The sequence below is a fragment of the Narcine bancroftii genome, chromosome 7 (assembly GCF_036971445.1).
Source record: "Narcine bancroftii isolate sNarBan1 chromosome 7, sNarBan1.hap1, whole genome shotgun sequence".
Classification (NCBI taxonomy): Eukaryota; Metazoa; Chordata; class Chondrichthyes; order Torpediniformes; family Narcinidae; genus Narcine; species Narcine bancroftii.
The window spans coordinates 200,974,538-200,988,610 of record NC_091475.1 but is presented as its reverse complement, the minus strand read 5'-3'; the positions used below and the strand labels follow the sequence as shown (position 1 = coordinate 200,988,610).

At 40.5% G+C, this 14,073-nt stretch overlaps 1 protein-coding gene across 4 annotated transcripts in view; it reads left to right on the top strand.

The window, feature by feature from the left end:
* Positions 1–14,073, top strand: part of LOC138739609 (interleukin-5 receptor subunit alpha-like) — a 68,989-nt gene that overhangs the window by 29,038 nt on the left and 25,878 nt on the right. For all 4 annotated transcript variants that reach the window (XM_069891998.1, XM_069891999.1, XM_069891997.1 and 1 more), the window contains 2 exons: positions 2,596–2,707; positions 6,784–6,926. In XM_069891998.1, coding sequence (XP_069748099.1) covers positions 2,629–2,707; positions 6,784–6,926 — 222 coding nt within the window. In that variant the 5' untranslated portion in view covers positions 2,596–2,628. The remainder of the gene's footprint in view (positions 1–2,595; positions 2,708–6,783; positions 6,927–14,073) is intronic.

Below are 14,073 nucleotides of genomic sequence, written 5' to 3'. Positions count from 1 at the left end.
AATTAAAAAAATCCCCAAAAAACAATCCTTTATCCTTTTTATTCTGCAGTTATACCAGATGTCAAAACCATAATTAACCATTAAAAGAATCAAAGGATTTTACTTTAATAAATTTCTAGCCAACTGATAATTCTTGATTCCTCTTTCTCCATGGATTCCATTCTATATTTTAAGTATATGTTTCAAAATTGGTGTATCTTTCATGCCATTTATACAAAATATGCTCAGAATTATTTACTCCTGTTTTACCCATTTTGATTTGTACCCACACTGTTGTTTCCTCAGTCTGATAGCAGGTGGATAAAAATCTAAGTTGAGCTGCTTTATAATAATTTTTTAAAATTAACCATTCATAGTCCTCTTGTGGGGTAAAATTGAAGAGAAAGAAATTTGTGCCAAACCTGCCTTGAACCGTGGTATTATGGTTTGGAGACTTAGTCTCAATTCCATCACAATATTAAAAAAAAAGATACAGAAGGAATGGATAAGATGCAAAGAATATTTGAAAGAGCAATCCTGAAGGCTACACTTTGGAAGGTGAACAGAAAGGATCTAATTTAATTTAGAGATAGCACAGTAACAGGCTTGTGGTGAGACACGGTAGTGCAGGTGTGACCTCACTAGACTGCAGGCTGGCCCACCTTGGACCTTATAACTCCTCTGCGTAATATTCCCAATAAAGGCTGATAGCCCTCGTCTCCTCCCTCCATACCAGCCTTGGATCCGGGCCAGCAGCATGTAGAGACATGCCCAATATTTCTGGATAGTAAAGCCTTTAATCACTCGCTTCATGTCTGCTTGTGGTTATTGATTGTGCTACAATTTAATATCCAGAGTATTTGCCATGGACAGGAAAGTGAACAGAAAGGATCTCTTTTAATTTTTAATTTAGCAATAGCGCAGTAACAGGCTCTTCTGGCCTATGGCCCCGTGCTGCACAAATACCCCTATGTGACCAATTATCCTACTAACCCCGTACATTTTTGGAACATAGGAGAAAACCAAAGTACCTGGAAGAAACCAACACAGATCACAGGGACCTCTTGCAGGGAGTCCCAGATTGGACCCCGGGTCGCTGGGCCCTGTAATAGTGTTGCACTAACCTTACTATCGTGTTGTGAATAGGTGATAAAATGTCTTTGAAACAGTGAAAGATTTTGACAGAATGGATGGCGAGCGAAAGTTTACATATGTAGGAAAAGCATATCCAAAGGCTGTCAATGCAAGGAAGTCACCAAGAAATACCATGGAGAATACTGAAAATCATCTTTGGAGACAGAGAGTTATGTATCACAAAACCAGACCCTTTAGCCCAACTCATCCATACTGACCAAATTTAGCATGCTGGACTATTTGGGTCATGTCATTCCAAACCCTTCTTGTCCACTTCTCTGTCTTTTGAACATACCCGATTCTGTCGCTTCCTCAAGCAGCTCCTTTCAGATTAGGAACACCATCTTGGGGCAGGAAGAGAAGCACAGGCTAACGGGTGGGAGGGCATAAAAGAAATATGCTGAGAAGTGATGGGGTGAGAGGGCAGAGGGCTAAGAAGGGCTGGTCTTTGAGGGGAGAAGGAAAGGAAGGGGTGGAGAAGTTGGAGGAAGGGAGGAATCAGCGAAAGCAAGAGGGAGATCCGCAAACAAAGGGTGAGGTTATTGGAAATTGGAGGTGAATGTTGATAGCGTCTGACAAGACACTAATTTGCTTCTCCTAATTTGCACGTTGCTGCAACTTGGCGGTAAAGTTGGCCATGGACAGACATGTCAGTATGGGACTAGGGATTGGAATTAAAATGCTTCGTCACCGTGAGATCTTGGCAGTTGGAGCAGTCAGTGTGAAGGCGCTCAACGAAGCATTTCCCCCCCACCCCCCAGTCTGTGTCTGGACTCCTCAATGTACAGGAAGGCTACACCAGGAGCAGCAACATGATAGATTCAGGTTCTCATTACTGAAATTTGACATTTATTCTGGATTTCTTCAACTAAATAAATCTCAATTCCTCAGCTACTGTTGTGAGAATTGAACTTGTATCTCTAGATTAATGATCCAGGTTGTACTCTTTTATTTCTCACCCTCAAACTATTCCTTTACTACCACAGATGGCATAGGTTTGCGAGGCAGTAAGGGATAAAGCAGTAAGGCCTACCTTGACCACCAATGATCAATCCATTGGTTTGGTGGGAATTGTTTTTGTTTCATTAAATTTACAACCTTGTCCTACATATTACATGTTTGGTATTATCAGCAATATCTATCACCACCATCGACCTTCTAGAAACAATTCATGGACCATCAATTTTTCACTGGTCGCAGATTGAATTTAAATTTAGACACATACCACAGTAACAGGCCCTTCTGGCCCATGAGCCTGTGCCCCCCAAATACAGCAATGAACATACAACCCCTGTACCATTTTGAAGGGTGGGAGGAAACAGGTACACCCAGAGAATATCCACACAGACACAGGGAGATCGTGCGAACTCCTTACAGACAGCGCCAGATTCAAACCTGTGTCACTGGAGCTGTATTAGAACTGCTGTGCTAGACCATCGTTGAGTAACTGTATTTTAATTCAATTGTGCACCCTTCTTTAAGCTCTGCTGGGACTTCTACTGTGTTCATCTTGCGATGGCTGCAAAATCTCTCCTGTTCCTGACTGCTGTTTGGACAGTAATTGCAGAGGTCCCCTCTTTGCTGGAAGAAACGAGTGAGTAAATTCAACCGTTTCATGCTAAGTCGAGTCAGTGTGTAATCCACGCGCCTCTATTACTCCGAAGTTTCTGGCAATTTTATTTTCACAAGTGAACCGTTCTAATGGCGAAGTTTGCCTTCTGCGATCCAACAAAGACCTCATGCTTCGAGTTGGTCAGAGTCATAGAAGTGAATGAAAGCCCACGCTGACCACAGTGTCCTACCTACATTAGTCCTACATGCCTCCATTTGGCCCAGATCCCTTCTTATTAAAATATTTTATTGTATTTAACATAATAATCCTACATATAGGCTCTAACTAATAGAACAAAGGAATATCATAACATATACACATTATAATTAATATAAATGCAATTTATAACAAATTTCATCCATAATTTGTTAATTTTACATTATTTGTTAAAATAATGATGAATATAATCCAACATAACTTGGTATAATATCTAAGTAATTGTAATAATCTTAGACAATCATAATTAAGCCATATATCATCCACCTATCTAAAAAAATCAAGAAAAAAGGGAAAAAAAAACTAAACTAATGCAAAATATAACTCCTCCCTCTATTCAAGGTTATTTAATAGGACAAAAAAAAAGTTAGCGATCCTCGGAGGACCGACGGGGCATTACCGGAGCATCCAAATGACCTAAAACTGCCAGTTTTCGTAGTGCTCCATGAATGCGCTTCATTTCTTTTCAAACTGAAACTTTCTATCTTTGATATTGTATCTAATTTTCTCTAACTTAGATATGTCGTTATATCATGGAACCACTGTGAGAGTTCATCTTTCCACTTCATTAAAACCCCTTGTCTGACTATCAACGTGGTAAAAGCTAAAACCTTCTCTTGAGGCGCTGATAAAAGTTTATCCGGTTTGTGACAAAAACCAAACAAGGCAATTAAAGTGCATGGGTCTATTTTAATCTTAGAAGATCATTGATAAAGATTGAAAGATATTCTTCACAAATCTTCCTAATTTGGGACACTCCCAAAACTTTTGAATCAACGAGGCTTCAAAAATGTTGCACTTTTCACATAGTGGGTCAACACCTGCTTAAAAACAAGATAATTTGTGTTGGACATATGTATTCTATGTACCACCTTCAATTGTAATAAACAGTGCCTTGCACGAAATGAAGAATCATTGATCAGACTAAGAATGGAAAACCAAACCTCATCTGAGAATGTTATATTGAGATCACACTCCCAATCATTTTTAGTACTCGCCATTGAGGCTGATCTTAAATCTAGTAAATCATTATAAATATGTCAATCCATTGTGAACAAACAGTGTCAAAAAATATATCACGAATATTTGAATCTGCAGTTCAAAGAAAATCATATCGTTTAGACTTAACAAAATGCCTAACTTGAAAATATCTTAAAAAATGTCTATTAGAGAGATTAAATTTAACTGAAATTTTTCAAAAGATGCAGTCATCTCAAATAAATAAATCTTTATAACTTTAATGCCTAATCTGTACCATTTTAAAGCCTGCATCTAAAATGGTGGGTGGGAAAAAAATCCTTAAAACCATCCTATCTATGTATCCTTCTAATTATTCTTTCTTAAACAATTGCCTGTCTCATCCACCTCCTCTGGCATTCCATTCCATGCGCCCACCACCCTCTGGTTCTGTTAAATCTCTCCCATCTCACTTTCAATCCATGTCATCTAGTTAACAATTCCCCTCCTCTGGTCAAAAAACTCTGCATTCACCTGATTTATTCCTCCCATGAATTTGTGCGCCAATGTTCATGGAATTCATTTGGAGAGGGAGGAGGAAGAGGACTTTTGGTGGTTTCTGGCAAAGCATCCCATTCCTTGCTCTTTACTCAAAATTCTACAATTAATTTGTTTCAATTTAAAATGGAATTTAGACATACAGCACGGTAACAGACCAATAACACCTGATTGAGCGACAACCCCTGTACATTTGGAAGGATTGGAGGAAACCGGAGCACCCGGAGGTGTGACAGTTTATGTTATATTTTATAGTGTATGTAGATATGTTTTAAAGGAGATAAATTGTGGCAGGTTTTTTAGTGTAGGTCACATACAAACACTTCTAAGCAGATCTCATTTAAAATGCCAGAGCTCTGCTCAAGCCAGACAGTCAAGGCTCCAAGTGCCTTTGCAAAAACCTTGAAGAAGGCCTACAAGGACTTCACAAGTAGGTGTTAATTGGACATGCTGTGGAGTAATGGATTATTGTTTTGGAAAACAACAGAGAACAAACTCAGAAGATCAGGTCCGGAGCCACAGTCTGTCTGAGTGCAGTTGGCTGTTTTAAGAGGGTCATGTGGTTTTCTCTGAGTGAGAGAGAGAGAGAGAGTGAGAGTGAGAGAGAGAGAGAGAGAGAGAGAGAGAGAGAGAGAGAGAATTCAGTTCTATAGTTTAGCAGCAGCAGCTGGGACTGGAACAGGACAAGCTGTCAAGCTTGTGGAAAAACCCCATTCTGAAGACAGGTTGTGAGTTCTTAGTTCAGCCTGATCAAAGTCCTTATGGTTCATACAAGAGGAGAGGACTGGCTCCATAGTGTTTCACTTGAAATAAGAAAAACAAAAAGGAACTCTGTGGTGACCTGAAAGAAAGAGGTTATCATCTGGAAAACCCTGATGGGGCAAGTTTCTTTGAAAACACACTGAAGGAATCAATTGTGGGTGTCCAACGAGCAACAAATCTCTCTGAAAACTAACAACTAACTTCCTGAGTGGTAACCATTTACCTTTCAAGAACCAAAGCCTGGTGAAATGTCATAAATGTAAAATTCTGTGCACAGTATCAGAATTGCCTGATACCAGTGAACTTGGAGGAATGAGAAGTGAGATTGAACTGTGAATCAAATAACTTTTCTGAACTTACACACACACACACACACACACACACACACTCACACACACACACACACACACACACACACACACACACACACACACACACACACACACACACACACACACACACACACACACACACACATTATATACACGTGCGTTTAGAATTAGAAGGGAATTAAGTTAGGTTAAGTGAATAGTAATAAAGTTTGATCCTGTTTTCATGTTTAAAGATAATTAAAGGCAACTTTGGTTTAAGTAACCATTTGTCTTGGTGAATTTCTATTGCTGCTGGGTTTTGGAGCCCTCTGGGCTCATAACAGAGGAAACTCACGCAGACACTGGGAGAAGGTTCAAACTCCTTACAGACAGTGCTGGATTATCCATTTCCCTTTGAAACCACTGTCTTTTAACCTGCACTCATTACAGGCAAGGTGATTCACTGAAATTTAAGTTTATTGTCACCCGAACCAAGGTTCAGGCAAAAGACTTTTTTTTGTGTACTGCCAACAAGTCAACTCATACATAATTACAGCAAACAAATCATAACCTAGAGCTTGGGGTTACAGAGAGAGATCATTTAGAACAGAGCAAAGGCAGAATTTTCACATGCGCACCCCCCCCCCCCCAACTTATAATGCCTGCTCCCCTAACCAAAAACATTATTCTGGCATTAATATTCTATAAAAATGAATGTATTAAGGGTGGTGCGGTTTAGTGTAGCAGTTAGCACAACGCTGTTGTAGCGCCAGCGACTTGGGTTTGAATCCGGCACTGACTACCAAGTGTTTATATGCTCTCTTTGTGTCTGAATGGGTTTCCTATGGGCGCTCCAGTTTCGTCCCAACCTTCAAAACTTACCGGGCTGTAGGTCAATAAGGTGAAATCAGGTGGCACGGGCTTGTGGACTGAAAGGGCTGTATGTCTAAATTATGTTAAAAATAAATAAATTTTACTATGGTTTTCCATTTGACTTGATTCACCAAGGATTTGGATGGTTATATGGTTATATGTTTTTACCTCCTATGGAGGCTGCGAGACCTGCTGAGTTCCTCCAGCATTTTTGTGTTTTTACTACAATCATTGCATATGCAGACTTTCATATTTCATCCCAAATTTTAAGGCATTGTGTTCTTGGTCCTTTTCAGGCATGCAACATTATGTCAAAATAGGATGTGTGTTTCCCATTTACACATGTTCACTAACTAATTCTGCTAATGTTATCTTCCAAAGTTAAGAGGAATCCGCCCACAAATATTCAGATTTCCTTTGGAAGTTTCGGAGAGTACACCTTGTCTTGGGATGGAAACTGCACGTGTGAAGGGAATATATATTATCAGCTTGACTACAAGTACCTCGATTCAAATGATAGCAAGGTAGATCTTATCCAATCTTTCGGAATACCTTACAATATATTACAAATTTGGATGGCGCACAATAACCTGCTTAACATTGGCATTTGCCTGAAAGAGTGGCCAGTCTTTATTAGAACAGCTCATCAGGAGGTTGATTGGCAGGAGGGAGAAGTGGTGAGAGAGGAGATTGTAAAATCAGTGTCACATTTGCAGTGTGTTCGCAAAATGTTCATGCATCATCTGTATGTGCTGTGGGGGATAGAATTGGGAAGGCTTGGCCTAGTAAAATGAGATGTGGATTATGCTAATGTGGGAACCAGATAGGCTGAGGAGTAGAGTCATGGAATTCAGCAGCGTTGGCACCTAAATTGCTTCAGGAACACAATTAATCATGTTAGAAGGGGAATGCTTTGTTGTTATAGGAAATCAAATTTATTTTTAAGTTAGTTACAATCATTCCAAGATGGTGGCACACCAAATTGCAGCAGCCATTTTGGCTCCTCACAATGGTGAAATCTCCAACTCACCATGTTGTATCTACGATCAGGTAACTCATCAAAATACAAAACACCATCCAGGTTGTCACATTAGTGGATCAGATTGGTAAGCTTCTGTGCAGTTTAAACTTACTGAAGGAGGGAATGCAGACTGCTGCAAACTGTGGAGCGGACCACGAGAGGCCATCAGAAGTGATGCTGGAGAAGGCAGAAGCGTGGAAAACGGGCCGGCATCAGGGTTAGACTGAAAGTTAACCCCTTCAGGCCTGAGCTTCCGGCGATCTTACTCTCAAATGTAAGATCGCTGGAGAAGAAAACGGATTACCTGAGGCTGCATCTGAACCAAAAAGGGCTGCTGTGCTCTGGCGATTACAGAAATATGGCTCCAGGACACTATTCCAGACTCAGCAATCCAGCTGGATGGCCTTCACTCCTTCAGGGCAGATAGAGACACTGCCATGATTGTTGCTGTTGACTTCAATCATGCCAAACTGAAAATGATTTTACCACAGTTTCAACAGCATGCAAACTCTGCCACCAGAGGAGAGAACAACCTGGATCAGGTGTTCACAAACGTCCCTGGTTCATACAAGCCTGCACCTTGCTCCCCCCACCTTGGTTACTCGGATCACATATCTGATCTGCTAACCCCAGTGTACAGAACGCTGGCAAAACAAACTAGGTCAGTTTACAGGGAGATCAGGACATGGCCAGAGCAGCGCTAGAAGACTGCTTTGAGACCACAGACTGGAGCTGTTTCAGGTAGGCAGTTATCTTCAACAGTCATGTAAGCATCGAGGAGCACACAAGCTCAGTGACTGGCTGCATCAGCAAGTGCATTGAGGATATTACTGAGATCAAATGCTTTACAACCAGGGTTAACCAGAAACCATGGATGGATGCAGTGGTCCAGTCCCTTCTCATAGCTCATGATGCTGCCTCCAGCATGCCCAATCCCTTAATAATCTTGTATGTTTCAATCAGAACCCCCCACCTCATCCTTTTAAATTCCAGTCACTCTAATCTTTCAATATAGGACAATCCTGCCATCCTGGGAATTAACCTTGTAAACCTACACTGCACTCCCTCAACAGCAAGAATGTCCTTCCTCAAACTTGGAGACCAGAACTGGACACAATATTCCAAGTGTGGTCTCAACAGGGCCCTGTACAACTGCAGAAGGACCTCTCTGCTCCTATATTCAACTCCCCTTGTTATGAAAGCCACATGCCATTGGCTTCCTTCATGCTTACTTTCAGTGACTGATGAACAAGGACACCTAGATCTCATTGTGCTTCCCCTTTTCCTAACTTGACACCATTCAGATCGTAATCTGCCTTCCTGTTCTTGCCACCAAAGTGGATAACCTCACATTTATCCACATTAAACTGCATCTGCCCACTCACTCAACCTGTCCAAGTCATCCTGCATTCTCATAACATCCTCCTCTCATTTCACACTGCCACCCAGTGCAGTCCCAGCACTGAGCCTTGCGGTACCCCACTAGTCTCTGCCTGCCCTTCAGACAGGGGCCCGTTAATCCCTCCACTTTGTTTCCTGTCTGCCAACAATTTTCTATCCGTCAGTACCATGTGCTCTAATTTTGGCCACCAGTCTCCTATGTGGAACCTTATCAAAGGCTTTCTGAATGTTCAGGTACACTACATCCACTGGCTCTACCTTGTCCATTTTCATAGTTACATCCTCAAAAAAATTCCAGAAGATTAGTCAAGCATTATTTCCCTTTCATGAATTCATGGTGACTCAGACCTGCTTTGGTTTTTGACAATGGGCCAACAAAATCCACTATCACTTTTGAGAAGGGCTCCCCGAAAGCAGGGATGGGTTGTAAACTAGTCCTTGATTAGGCTTGCCCACCAGTTGACAAGTGTCACAGGTTCTACAAAAGTTCACAACATCCTTCCTTAATTTCGGCCAATAAAACTGTTTCCTTATCTTTTCTACTGACTTCTTCTCTCCAATATGACCTCCTAAAGGTATATTATGAGCCAACTTTAATATTTCATTCCTGTATGTCTTGGGAATTACAACTTGCCTTATAACAGCCCAGTTTTCACTGGCAGGTATCACTTGTGGTCTCCACTTTCTCATCAATATTCCATTTTGAACAAAGTTACCTACTGGCACAGTTTCAATTTCCTGGTTAGACAGAATCTTATCTCTTATCCCAGCAAGATCAGGATCATGCTTTTGTCTAGCTATTTATTCTTCTCTTGACAACAGCAAAGCTGGATCCTTAGGTTTGTCCTCAATGCTTGCCTCCACTATAGGATCATCACAGACTTTCTCTACCTCTATCTTTTTTCTAGTAATGGCTCTAGTAATGGCACACGCAGGGTAGATTTCCAAATCCTTTGTGGACTCATAAACCAATGGCTTACTTGTGAGTTTCACCACAGGTATGACTATACCCTCTGCTAAATCATTTCCTAACAAAAGAGAAACTCCATCCACCTGCAGACTTGATCTTATCCCTATCGTAACCGGACCATTAACTAAGTCTGATTTCATCACTATTCTATGCAAAGGTATAGGCTCTGCTTCACCAGCATTGCCTTTAATTAAAGTCACATCTCCAGTATCGGTCTCCTCACCAAAATTCAAAATGTTGCTTAATACAAGCGATTGAGCTGCTCCAGTATCCCTCAGGATTTTAACTGACACTTGATTGGATCCTTCTTTAACCAAAATGAAACCTTCAGTCATGAATGGTTTAAAAATATCCCTAACTTTCTCACTCTGAACACAGGCAGTTGGTACCACCTCTTTCTTCCTTTTCAGTACAGGACAAATTGTTATTATGTGCCCTGGCTTCTTAAAATAGTAGCAAATAACACTCGAAAATTTTTCCTTCACTCATTTCTCTTCCTCTCTTCCTTTAACCTCACTTCTAGATTTTCTCTCTACTCTACTTGGATTATCAGCAGTATTCATTTGAAAGGTTTTCCCTGGTGTCCACTTAGACTTGTGGGTTAAAGCATATTCCTCTGCGAATTTAGTCTATTCTTGCCAAATTTCTATATTTTTCTCTGCCAAGTACACTTGAATATGTTAGGAACACAATTTTTAATCTCCTCAATCAGAATGATTTCCTTCAATAAATCAAAGTTATTTTCTACTTTCATTGCGGCACACCACCGATCAAAACGCACAACCTTCCTATAAGCAAAATCCAGGTAAGATTGGGTTCCTGGCTTTTTTAAATTCCTGAACTTTTGTCTTTAAGCCTCTGGGACTAGTTCATAACATTAGAGTATAGCCTGCTTTACAAATTCATAATCAGCTGCTTGTTGTACAGTGAGACACGAGTATACCTGTTGGACTTTCTCTTTAAGAACAATTTATAGCAGGATTGACCACTGGTCTGGTGGCCATTTTAAATTTACAGCTACTTTCTCAAAATGTTGAAAGTATTGGTCTATTTCAGCTTCCTCAAATGGAGGAACTAACCTCACTTCTCTACTGACCAGAAATCTCTCCTTCTGACTAGCATGTGGGTTTTGGGCTTCTCCCTTTCCTTGTGTTTGGGCCAGCTTTAATTTAGCTAGTTCTAGCTCATGCTTCCATTCTTTCTCTCTCCTCCATTTCTGCCTGCCTTACTGCTTCCCATTTGGCTTTCCTTTCTGCCTCTCTTTTTTCCTCTAACTAGTTTTCTCAAAGCCAACTTTACTTCCTCTGAAGTTTTCTTTGGAAACTGTTCTAATGCAGCTTCTTCAAATACCCCCTTTCCTACATAGTGCTTAACAATCTTTCGGGCAATTTCCTTTTTCATCCCAGTTCTTACTGTAAGAAGTTTTAACTTGCCAACTATAACTATCAGTTCTGACTTTTCAACCATTTTTAAATGAACCACTGAAGGGTTCGCTATGAACTGGTCAATGTTCATAGTTGCTGGTTTTCTGCTGGTGATTTATGCACTCACCGTTTAGTTTTAATTTCAAGCTGGAGGTTGAGTCAAACTCAGACGACTGATTACTAAGCACAATTCAATCGCCCCTAAAGCTTCCAAATTGATTTGATCCCAGACGATTCCCCCAAATTATGTTACAAGATCAAACCAGCAACCACAAAGAAGGCAGATCACACAGGGGTAAAGATGAACAATTACTTTATTAACAAAAATTCACCTTCAAACTTTAATTTAAAATCCCCCTTTTATATCAATACCCACTGGTTACTATGCAAATCTCTATAACAGTGTAAAACTAATAAATTCACCAGCTTAAATATAACATATGTAATTAAAGTCAACTTATATTTCCAACCAGCCCACAGAGAAAAAACGTAGACACAAAACAAATACAAAACACACGAGACTCACAAAACTTCGATTTCAACCGAAGCAAAGATCAGAAACAAAATTCAGTTTGTTTGGTAAACTGAAACCAAAAGATCTTTTAGAGAAAGAGAGAGAGAGCACAAAATTTGAAGTTGTCTTGTGTTGCTTGCAGAGAGAGAAACCACTGGCTTGGTCCGGATCCTTCTGGCTCCCTTCGGAATGTTCATCCTTTTTGAAATCCCAACATTCTAAACTGTCCTCCAGACCATGACTCCTGCTCTGGGCCTCCTTGCACGCCACAGCACCACCCAGTGGTGGTTTATCGTCCAAGTCCAGACATTTTTAGATCATTTTCTGCACATGCTCAGTCTGTTTCCCACTCTCTCGGTAGTCCACCTTCACCTTGGCTCTCTAAGGCAAACTATCACTTTTTAATATAAAACCACACAACACATAGGCCAATTCACAACAGAGAACTCTGAAACAATACCTAAAGGAGCTTTGACTATACTTCTTTATATTCTTGGCTAGCTTTCCTTCGTACCTCATCTTTTCTCCCTATTTTGCCTTTTTAGTTACCTTCATTGGTCTTTAAAATTTTCCCAATTCTCTGGCTTCCCACTCATCTTTCCTTTGTTATACTTCTTCACTTTTATTTTTATACTGTGTTTGACTTCCCTTGTCAGCCTCAGTCATCCCTTACACCCCTTAGTATCTTTCTTCCTCTTTGGAATGAGCTGATCCTGCATCTTCTGTGTTATTTCCAGATATACCTGCCTTTGTTGTTCCACGGTCATCCCTGCCAGGGTATCTTTCCTGTCAACTTTAACCAGCTCCTCCTCATGGCTCCCATAGCCCCCTTTGTTCAACTGTAATATTGACACTTCTGATTTTCCCTTCTCTCTTTCAAATTGTAGATTAGAACGTATCATATGGTCACTGCCTCCTAAAGGCTCCTTTACCTTGAGTTCCCTCATCAAATCTTGGACATTGCACAGCACTAAATCTGGAATTGCTTTCTCCCTGGTAGGTTCTAGTACAAGCTACTCTAAGAATCCAGCTCGCAGGCTCTCCAGAAACTCCCTTTCTTGACGTTCAATACCAATCTGATTTTCCTAATCTACCTGCATGTTGAAATCCCCCATAACAACCGTAGCATTACCTTTGCGACATGCCAATTTTTAATCTTGATTGAACTTGCACCCTATATTCAAGCTACTGTTTGGAGGCCTGTAGATAACTCCCATTAGGGTCTTTTATCCCTCGTATACCATTGAATATTCATTTCCCAGTCTTGGACCTCTAGCAGCCATGTCTGCATGTTTTTGCACTGAGGACCAGAGAACACTGTTTCGTCAGGTTATAGTTGTAGAATCAGATGACAATAAAGTTGACTTGATTTGAATCATAACATCACCGTTGTTGTAAACAGAAACTTGGACCCATTGTTAAATAAGTTAAAGTTGTAGATAAATAAGCATCCCATGTTGTAATCAACCAATAACTAGATCTTTGTAACTCTCATTCTGTAATCAACAGTAAACCTAAGTTAATCAAGTTTCTGTAATTGTGTCCATTGAGACTATAAAACCTGTACCAAAATCTTGCTCAGAAGATCCAATTTGACTGGTCTGATGTGCATCAGCTTTAATAAATTGCCCATTGTTTTGAATATCATCTCGGCATGATATTTCTATCATGCTCCTGCAGTATGGGTGCCCAGAATGCATTGCCGGTACCTTGCCGAAATCCATCTGTGGTGGAGACTGCCACTACAGGGATGTTCAAAAGAATCTGAGATAGGCACATGGATGTAAGAAAAATAAAGGGTTATGGGCCTGAGGTGGGGAAAATTAGATTCTCGTGGAGTAGGTTTCCATACAACGTAGAACATTACAGCAAAGTACAGGCCCTCGATGCTTTGCCGACCCATATATTCCTACAAAAAAACGTACAAAACCTTTCCTCCCTTGTAACACCTTTTTTTTCATGTGCCTGCCTAATTGTCTTTTAATTGCCCCTAATATCCTCTACCACCATCACTGACAAGGCATTCCAGGCACCAAAAATTCTGTGTACAAAAAACAAACCCAAAATACCCCTGATGTCTCCGCTAAACTTTCGCTTTGTAGGGATGTCCTTGGTGTTGCCTCAAAATCTGGTACAACTCTATTCAACCTCATCTCATCCTTCTTTATTCAAAAGAAAAAAGTCCCATGTCTCCTAACCTTGCCTTATAAGACTTATTTTCCAATCCAGGCAACATCCTGGTAAATCTCCTCCGTGTCCTCTCCATAGCTTCCACATCTTTCCTGTAATGAGGTGACCAGAACTGAACACAATATTCTATGTGGTCTCACCAGATCTTTGT